Source organism: Temnothorax longispinosus, chromosome 5 (genome assembly GCF_030848805.1).
Source record: "Temnothorax longispinosus isolate EJ_2023e chromosome 5, Tlon_JGU_v1, whole genome shotgun sequence".
NCBI lineage: Eukaryota > Metazoa > Arthropoda > Insecta > Hymenoptera > Formicidae > Temnothorax > Temnothorax longispinosus.
This window is the reverse complement of record NC_092362.1, coordinates 819,572-829,657: the sequence shown is the minus strand read 5'-3', so window position 1 is coordinate 829,657 and position 10,086 is coordinate 819,572. Positions and strand designations below refer to the sequence as shown.

The 10,086-nt window shown below is 48.5% G+C and overlaps 1 protein-coding gene across 1 annotated transcript; it reads right to left on the bottom strand.

Moving 5' to 3' along the window:
- Positions 1-498: 498 nt before the first annotated feature.
- LOC139813985 (uncharacterized) lies at positions 499-9,832 on the bottom strand. The gene is made up of 5 exons (XM_071779909.1): positions 9,583-9,832; positions 8,608-8,896; positions 3,435-8,156; positions 1,033-3,357; positions 499-901 (listed from the first exon to the last, which is right to left on the bottom strand). The coding sequence occupies exons 1-4, from the start codon at positions 9,708-9,710 to the stop codon at positions 2,995-2,997; spliced, it is 5,502 nt and encodes a 1,833-aa protein (XP_071636010.1). The 5' UTR covers positions 9,711-9,832; the 3' UTR covers positions 499-901; positions 1,033-2,994.
- Positions 9,833-10,086: the final 254 nt, after the last annotated feature.

Below are 10,086 nucleotides of genomic sequence, written 5' to 3'. Positions count from 1 at the left end.
TTATAGATTCGATACACAGCTTCCGGGTCGCGCGGAGAATTTCACCCCGTCTATAGACGGAAAACGCGGGTTCGAAGTGTCGAGCTTTTTATTCCCTCGAAACTACGCCGTTCTGCGACTTTTCTAATGTCGCAACGATCGACAATGCGCGGATTTAAACAAAGAGTACGAGACCCCTCGATAGCGATCGGCGAACGAACGCAGATAAGATTACGGGCGTAAAATTATCGTATCGAATATTACATTATTGATAATCGCCGGGCAAATATCAATTATCAGCAAGGCGGTATACATACCAACAGGATCAGAAAAAACATCCTGGATTATATATGAAACAGAGTCGGAGAGGCAAATTTCCTCCTCGCAGTCGTTATTGATCTACCGACTTATCAAGTGTACACTACTTTATTTGCGATGATAAACGATCCCCGCGAGCTGATACATAAAAGTGCCGCCTTTTCACATCTCATTCGTACATAGTATCTTCTTCGACGTGAGTATATTTTTAGAAAAACGACTCGATTATATCGGGGCAATAATACATCAATAGTCGACAATGGGACGATGGGATCGAATTTTTGTGTACCGAAGAACCTATCGATTCGCGAACGATCGTGGATCGTTCGAAGCGAGGTGTTCACATTGTTTTACGTCGCACTAACGTTGCGCAACGGATCGAGGATGCACTTGAGCGCAAAGTATGTAAACCTCGTGTCAACCCATCGTTTATCCAGACGCTTCTGTTCCGAGCGACGCTGAAAATTCGTTCCGAGTTCGGAGCAAGATACGTGTGTAAGTACCCGATAAGAAATCCAACTCGGTCCTTGACGCATCAAATTCCTGCAGCTTGCGCGACGCATGCAAATCGGCGGGCTAGCCGCTTGCGAGCGATAAAGAAATACTGGAAAATGATTTTAACGAATTAGGATGTAGAATCGTGGAGAATTAGGATGTAAAATCGAAATTATGACGACTGTGTCGAAATCAAAATAGCGACAAAAGCGAATAAATATTTGCCACTCGGTCGCGTACCTCGTATGTCGATCAATACATTTAAAAACTCGCGATTGTCACTTTTGATACGATCGATTCGACGATCGCCCGGAGCGTCGTGCCGAGGGACGCTCGATCGCGTTTGTCACCGTGAAACCGCAACTTTAAATGGAATTGTTCAGGCAGTTTCGATCGCTTTATTAGTCGGTCGTGTTGCAACGTTGAAAACTGGAAAACAATAAGCTTCCACCTTTACGACGGCTTTACGATAACTACGCGATAAGCGAATGAAGACCCCCTCAATGCCGCTCAGAATAGTTATCACCTGTAGCGATGACGTGCACCATTTTGACGTAGATAACGACGATGATATGCATAATTAGTTGTAAAATATGAAAAGGTTTCTCTTCGTGACATATATAGTGTCTTCTTTATATATGTATGTAGAAAGCACTATCAAATATATGTTAATTATTATTCAGTGAGATGTATAGTAGCGCCAAGGAGCGAATTATATTAACAACGATTGTATATAGATGTATTATTGTTGTTAATATTATGTAATATTACGTAATATGTATATGATATATACACTGTCGTTCAAAAGTTTGGAAGCACTTCTTAAGAAAAACAATAGTGATGCCAATATTCTTAAAGAAAAATGTCATATATGTGAAACTTTACTGTGTGTTTTAACAATTGAACACAGTATTATATTCTAATCATTTTCCAAGGAAAAAGTTCATTTAAAGAATTTTATTGGCACGATTGTTGTTTTTCTTAAGAAGGTAGTGCATCCAAACTTTTGAACGGTAGTGTATATGATACACATATGATGACGTAATTGTGATGCGTCTGCGGGTCATACGTTTCGTCAAAGATCATGTCGATTAAAATTTATAGCAGCAGGTACAATGTAATTTTCGCTATTTGTTTATATATTCTACATTGCGAGATATTTTACAATGCCGATAAGTGAATGTCGGTCGGTGTTTCGGAGCTGTCCGTATTGGGAAAGAAGTTCGCATATACTATTATTATTTATGGTAGGTTGCGCGATATCAGCGTAACGCAGTTTCCTTATCTTATGTTCACAAGTACGGTAATGCCCAAAGAGCCAGCTTGGAAGTTTGCCTTTAAAAACGACAGAACGAACGAGAGATGTTGCTTTTATTCAACGCGTCATCCGTTCGACATTAAGTCTTCGTTGAGAAAGGATACATTGAAATATTTTTCATACACAATGTACGTGCATGTGGACTGAACGCGTAATCCTAACAGATTAATTCTACGAAATGTACAAAAAGAAAATTCAACGCTCAGTTACATATCACAATTGATCGTATTAAAAAGAATGCGTATAATGTCAATCAGGGTCCAAATAGAGTATTGATACTCGATAAAAGTTTGCGTTTAATATTCGCTGGCGATCGCGCTAATCGTCATATTTTTGCTCGTACATGAAACAAGACATCTATAAATAATAATAAATTGATGATGATTATTTGGACCGCGATTAAGATCTTCCTCTTTCGTACCGTCTTTCTTTTTTCTTCCGTTCTTCAGTCTGTTATTTTTATGCGTTTAACCACTCCCTAAATATACCATAAAAGTGATAAGATCCATGCCAATGTCGCGTGGGTCCGTTTGTGACATATATTAACGTGCCGCGAACGATATCGCGAGATATCGCGCTAATTTCTTATCTCTAAGTGAAGACCATGAAAAAACTAATACGTAAAATATAACTCTAAGTAAAATTGTTTACAAATTTTCTACATACCAAGTACACGTCCTACCTTCGTTGTTCAAAAGGAGCGAGCCGCGACAGATCGTGCAATGTCGCGTTAGATCTCCCGACTAATAGAGAACGAGTGGTTTGAGCAATTGTATCTCGAGAGTCAGTTATTTTCCTCGGTCGTACAAAAATTTGTGGATGTCGAATAGAAGGAACAGGATCGAATTAATGGCATTCGGTTGGAAGATAGTTTGGGCCTCCGTTTAGGGCAGTAATCGCGGATTGAAACGTCCCATGTGAAGTATTATGCCGGAAGGATTATGCCGGACGAAGTATAAGAAGGGCCTGTCGAGCTTCAATCTCGGTCTCTCCAACGATCCGGAGAGCTGCCTCTCCTCCCTGTAGAATCCGTACAGATCCGTGAGCGATTGGTCCGCGTAAGAATCCCCATTGTCCTCTTGCGACAGCGCGCGGTATCTCGACGTATCCTCCTCGGTAACGTTGCCGGAATTGTCGTCCTCCATTCGTCGTCCAACGTTTCTCCTTAATGGACTCGCGGGATACGTTTCTACGTGATGTCGCCCGCTGAGAATATTCTCGTCGCCACAGGTGCTGAACAAATTCATCTGCGAAGAAAATTCACGAGTATAAGTATAGCGTTTTTGCGCGTATCGAGCGTATCGAGCAGATGGATGTATCTTACCTGTAACACGTCGGCTAAGTGAAGACGGTGACCTACGCCATTTATGCCCTTAAAGTCGGCGTTGCCCGAGAAGAGCTCGTCGAGGCCCATCCTCTTCAAAGCGGCGGTCGCGTTGACCACAGACCTGTGACTGAACTTGGGCACCTGCAGCTCGAGACCGTGTCTCGATATCAGAACCTTGAGCAGCTTGTTCCAGGCGCCGTCGCGGAACGCGCTTCTGACGAGGCGCTGCTCGAGACGATCCAGGTTGTCGCCGGGCGCTGTGTGGCCCTGCTGACCCGGCAGCACGAAGATCGTCGAAACCAACTTGTCGCTGCCACCGAGAGCGACCGCCGTAGCGTCGATGCTGGGCTCGTAGCCGGCCAGGACACCCGATCGCCAAGTCGTGGCCGGGACCGGGATGAGTTTCCTTTGTCGGACAGCCGGCGAGACGGCGAAGTACAGCTCGCCGTCCCTGCCGACGGAACTGGTCAGACTGCTGTTGCAATCGGTCTGGAACACGTTGGCGGAGAGCGCCGCCAAGGGTGATCTGAGCGGCACCGTGTTCGTCTTGACGAAGTCCTTGATTCGGCCACCGGTCTGCTTCCTGACCAGCAGATTCGTTCTCCTGCGCACGAGATCGCTGATGGTGGCGAAATTCACCTCGGTCACGAGGCCCTCGTAGAATTGCTGCGCCTGTTCCTTGTAGAAGGGCATGAGTTTCCTGACTTTCATCTTATCGGCGAACAGCTCGCGGACGAAGGCGGCGTTCGCGATGCCCTGCCCGCGAGCCAGGCCCACCGCGTCGGTTATGTTCTGGAAGACCAGGTGCGGATTGAACGTGGCCACGTCGTCCAGACCGAGGACCTCGTTCATCTGATCAGACGTCGGGCCGCGAGCGCCCAGGAAGATCATCGCCAGCAAGCTGGTCATGCCGAACGGCGATAGCGCCAGCGATCTCGCGGTGCTCAGACCCTTGTTGGTGGCCACCCAGAAATTGAAGGCCAGCTCGTTGCACAGCTTGGCGAAATTCACAATGTCGGCGCTCGTGTGTCTTATGGTGATGTCCAAGCCAATTGCGCTCTGAGACGCGTCCAGCGGTAGGAGGGACTGCGTCGGGAAATGTTGCTGATCTTGCTGATGCGCCGCCGCTTCAGCTCCTGGAGAACGAACCACGGTGCTCTCACTCGAGGTTGGAGGCGATGACAACGGTGACGACGTCTGAGCGTTATTGACCGGTTTCCTCAGCGGCTTCGGCGGTTTCGAAGGCTTCGGAAGCTTCGACACGGTCGGCGGGACCTGTTGCGATATGAGCGTCCACTTGTCCTCCGCGATTACGTCTGCCTCAGTCTTCGTAACGTCGGACTTCTCCGACGGTCTATGACCGACCGTGGGCTTCAACGTCTGACGGACCGGAGCACTCGAGGGTGGCGTCGACGCCTGCAAGCGTGTCACGTCCGGCTTTGGCGAACTCTCGGAATGTTTCAAAGACGCGGTCTTGTTCTCCGTGCTATTATCCGAATGTCCGTCGCTCTTTATTGACGTCGATGCAATCTGCGCCACACTCTGATTTGACGTATTATTGACAGGGTTGTCAGGCCGGGGAGTATCCCCTTTGTTCCCGCTTGCGTTGCCCGTCGATTCCTGTGTTACAACCTTGATCGAGCTATCGGTGTGTTCTTGGATTGATTGAGGAGAAGAGTCATTGTTATTTTCGTCCTTTTTATTCTGCGTGTCATCTACGTCTTTGTAGCCAACTGTGCTGGTAACGCGATTTGGATGCTGTGAAAATGCAGAATCGGTAGAATTTTGATTCGATTCGATAGCGCTGTCAGACGTAACGTTCGAAACGGAGGTATCCGCTGTTAGGTTACTATGCGCGGGTGAGTTGTACAACTCGGAGGTGGAATCATTGACGGAGGGAATCGCTACGGTCTCCTTCGTCACTGGCGAAGTATCCGCGAACGAACCATTCTTTTCGCCTAACACCTCTATTTTCGGGCTGCTCTCCGCCTGTCCTGAGTTTCTGGTGTCATTCGCGACTATCACGGATACCTGAGAAAATTCTGGACTTTGGTCCGTCCTCACAATGGGCGCTTCTGTGGTTTTCACCTTCTCCTTGATTTCCGTTTTCTTCTGGTTGTTGCTCGCACCAAGCGTCGTTTTATTGACGCCTGGCGAACGAGTCGTTGTCGTCCGCTCAGGATTTACGATGATGATTCTCACGGTCGTTGCGCTCTGCCCAACACCGTCCTTTGCTTCATCATTGACGGTTGTGAACTTATTTGCCGGGGATGATAAAGGTGCTTTCGTAGAATTGTCGAATTTCTCGTTACTACTCGACAATTTAATCGGTTCCAAAGTATCATTCGACTCTTTCGTCTGCGTCAGTGCGCCGTAAATTAATGTACCGTTTCGAGCCGGGTCCGTTAATGTCTCTTGCGTCGACTGCGTAACGTTTCTTTCCTTCTGATCGTTTAGATCAAGTCCCACAATCTCTTCATATATTTTAGTGACATTTTCGATAGATTCTTGGGTAAGCTTCGTGTACTCGTCCGATTTGTTCTCAACCGTTTGATCGCTGTTAATTTTGTCGGTCGACACGCCTGACGTGCTCGTTGCAAATCCGGCGATGAGGCCGCTCGCTAAACCGCTAGCCGTGAAATTCGATGCGTTGCTGGGTAAACCGATCGGCTCAATCGCGGGGATGCTGGACGGTAGCGGTGCGATGCTCAATACTTGATCGATCGCGGACACCGGATCGCTCAGGTTCAAGCTCGCGAGAGCGTTGTCAAAGTATTCGTTGGTCGTCATAGGCTTAATCGACGATAGACTCGTGTCGATCGGTGCGATTGTCGATTGGGTTTTGGCTGCATTATGCGCTATCGACGTAGAGGTCTTTTCGGAAGGTGCGATTCTGTCGGCGGTACTCTCGGGAGCCGCGGGACTTTCGGTCTGGCCCGCCGGCGGAGCCGCGACCGTAGCGTGCGACTTCTCGAGTTGAAGCTGCACGAACGAGGGTGCCGTTGATCCGGAAATCGTTGCGGTCGATTTGAGCCCAGCTGGCGTCGTGGCTGAATTACTGATCACTACTCTATTATTCGTCGCTCCGATCTTAGTCGAAGTTGTTGATGTCGTCGCCGTAATCTGGGAGCTCGCGGGAACACCGATCGTGCTTGATTCCCCGTCCACCGCGTTGAGAGGCCGATAGATGACGGAATGTTCAACGAGCTCGGGAGTTGCGTCTCGTGACGGGATCTCTGTGGTAACGGTTACGTAGGTTTGCGTATTAACGACGGGCCTGAAATTCTCCTCTTTTACGACCGCGGTCTCGTTCGCCTCGGATACGTTGCGCCTCTGATCGTAATTAATATTCACGATCGGTATCTCGGGCCTTTCGTTCGACGTAGACGACAGGGGCAAGACAGGTGGTTTCACTTCCGAAACTTGATTTATTACACTCGAGAAGGAGTCGATTAACTGCGTGGGTAACGGTTCTATCGGCGGCGAGGATTGAATCTCGGTCGGCAGAGGATTAAGATAATTCTCCCCGTATGTCGACGTAACCGGGCCCGACGGCTCTTTCGTAACCGTTGAGAAGCCCTCGCCGAGATAATGATCCGAGATGAGCGTGTGCAACGACGTCGGGACGGTCGGGGCCTTGATTCTCGTAACGGAAGCGAGCGTGGACGGTGAGCGCGGCGTGGTTTCGTTGGACCCCTCCTCCTCGGGTTTCGAAGACGCATGGGAAATCGGCACCGGGGTGGCGAGGGTATCGGTTTGTGGGATTACCTTATCGTCATTGTACGTCCCGCTCGCTTGAGATCCTTTCGTAACGCCAGACGCGAACGAGGAATCGTCAGATACCTTCGTATTGTTCTTACTCTGTACGAGAACGTAACTCGCGTTCAAGGGAGAGATCTTGTCGGTCGCGCTCGTCGACTCGCCGGACCCGCCTTGCGTCACGGTCTTCTTCGTGACGGAGGAATGCATCGATACGCCCGGCGTGGTCGTCGAATAGGTCGCCGCGGCTTCCATCCCTTGGCTTCCGACCTTGTTGCTCGTGGTCGTCTGCTTCGTAATACTTACGGGATACATGTCTAGGCTCGTCAGCTGCGGGAACGTTATGCCTTCGGGCACTTCGGACAGAGTCAATTCGACGTACTGTTCCGTTTGACTTCCCTCGGTCTGAGCGGGCGACTGGGTGATCGCCGAACTCGCGGCACTGGTACCAGCTGTAGACGGAAGGTCGGTCTGGCCTCCCTTGATCGCGACACTCTCGACCGGAATCACGCTGATTATCTGGAAGATGGGACTCTCGGTAACGGCGGATTGCAACGTGGACAACTTGTGTTCCGTCAGGGTGATGACCGGAACCGGGATCATCGGTTTCTCGGTCGCTGCCGTTTGCTGCGAGTGATGGCCATGCTGAGGTTTCCCCTGCGCGTTATTGGTAAAGCCGGCGTACGCGTTCGTCTGAACGTCCGACGTCGTCGGTTTTTTCGTCGGATGTCTCGACGTCGACTCAACTTCCGTCCTCTCCGTCGTAATCTTGTGCGACAGTTGGCTGGATTCGCCGTTCGGGGAGATCGCGTCCGTCTCGCCGGATAGAATCGAAGGTAGAATGTTGCTCCATTCGACGTTCGCGTGTTCCGGAATCTTCGGTATCGAACCCGTTAAGGTCGGTGGCTTATCGAGTGCGCTCTTCAGCACGTTCTGTACCTTCTGTACCACATCCATGACCTAAAATGCGACGGATGGAATGTATTAAATCCGTAAACGAAGAGAGACGTGACAGCTCCGTTAGCTCCTACCTCGTACGTTCTTGCTCGCTTCGTTCTTGTATCTAAATATAATCTAACAGTTTTTAGAAATCTATACGATCGATGTTAGACAGAGCAGTTGCGAAAATATTACGACGCTTAGACCACGCGGTTTTTTTTCATCCCAATTTAGGATTAATTAATTATAAAAAATATTATTTAATTAATGTTTTTAGATGGCTTTGGCTCGATCTAATTGTCAAACGTACATCATATCAATTTCATCATTTGCTTTCATTCATTTTCGGCAATATCCAAAGTATTCTAATTTAGACGTAATAAATATTATAGTATTCTGTATTAGTCGCGCTATTAGCCATCTATATGGTTACGAGACAAAAGACGCGAAACAAGTGAAACGGGGAACCGACCTTTTTGCCGCCCGTCAGGACATCGTCGGCTTTTTGAGGCTCCTGCCTGTCCATCGCGACGTGATCCGCCCCACCTGCCGCGATGAGACCTTGAATTTCCTGAGCGGTCATCTGCCGCGTAATCATATCGCCCTTGTCGTCGTAGGTATAAAACTGAAACTTGTCGGGCCGCAAAAGTCCGGCCGGGGAAGCGACCAGTTTGTGGCCGGACTGCGTCTCGTTTTTGCCGTTCGTTGGATGATGCGCGCGTCCATCGTGGTCCTGACGGATAATTGTTGAGGTGGCCGCGCTGTAAAACGTATCGAAGGCGTCGTCCAGAATATTATCGGTAAAGTAACCCTTGCCACTTCGGTGTTAAATCTCAATCTAAGAATATACGTAAATTGAACGCGACACGTAACGTCGATATGTAACGTACGTGCAAGGCAGATCGGAGTATTCGTTCGTTTCTCACGTGGAGAACTTCTCTTACGCGTCTCGGCGAACCTGCCGCGGAATTTAAATCGACCCCGATAGAGAGTTACGACAGAGTGTATCAGCGTGGAATCTACATCGAACTGATAAGAACGGAGGTTCAATGCGGGCGCGCAATTTCTCTAATTAGAGAAGCTCGTTAAGAGCGGAGGACCGTTTGGCGGCACGAAAACTAAGCCGCGCGATCTCTATAATAAGAGCCGACCGTGTTTTTCGTCTTTCTCCTCTTCCGCATTCTCCGTCCTGTCTTTCCCACGCGAGGCGCGATTCCTATCTGGATCTACTTGTTCGTATATTATCTCATACCGCTATAACTCGTCCGCGCTAATGGAATCGCGTTGATTACGTTGGATGCATTGTTACGCCGATCCGCGCACCCCCGCTCTAATTCTACATTTCCCATACAAATTTACATGTTTAACGTAAATTTTACATGTTTACGTGCACAACGCACAATTCATTGCGCACAAGTTAATTGGGGATCTCCCGCGTGATACTGACCTAGGATCGAACGCGTTCGCAGACACGTGTGAACGTTCGTTGTGAGCCGGTAGAGCCGCGCCTAACTGCAGGCTCGTCCAGGACACGATTAGTGCCGGCAGGAGCCAGCGCAATCGCTGCGACAACATGACAATTCTCGATTCTCTGAAAACGCAAAGATATTCCGAAGTTGAGGATTCGTTTTCTCGTTTTCTTAATTTTTCTAGTATCTAAAAACGCGCGCTCTCGTAATACTAAAGCCTTTAAAATAGGAACATTAGTCGAAAGATGATCTTCGATAAATCATGGAGAGAGAAAAAAAAAGAAGAGTGAATCTAAAGAAAATCAAATGTTAGCGCGCGTTACCAATTAAGAATACTAAGAATAACGCGACACGGCAGCGTGAGAAGAAAAAGAAACGCGAGGGGAAGGAAAGAGAGATAGGTCACCGAACCTTGCAATTTCTTGCTGGTTGTCGTTACATATCGGTAACCGGTTTTTCGTCGCCCAATTACGTTCCGATCG

Excerpts from the sequence above, each read along its gene's own strand:
- LOC139813985 (XM_071779909.1), bottom strand. The coding sequence starts at position 9,710 with ATGTTGTCGCAGCGATTGCGCTGGCTCCTGCCGGCACTAATCGTGTCC. Across the intron at positions 8,157-8,607 it reads TCCTGACGGGCGGCAAAAAG|GTCATGGATGTGGTACAGAA; the intron begins GTCGGTTCCCCG and ends GTCGCATTTTAG. Across the intron at positions 3,358-3,434 it reads ACTTAGCCGACGTGTTACAG|ATGAATTTGTTCAGCACCTG; the intron begins GTAAGATACATC and ends TTTTCTTCGCAG.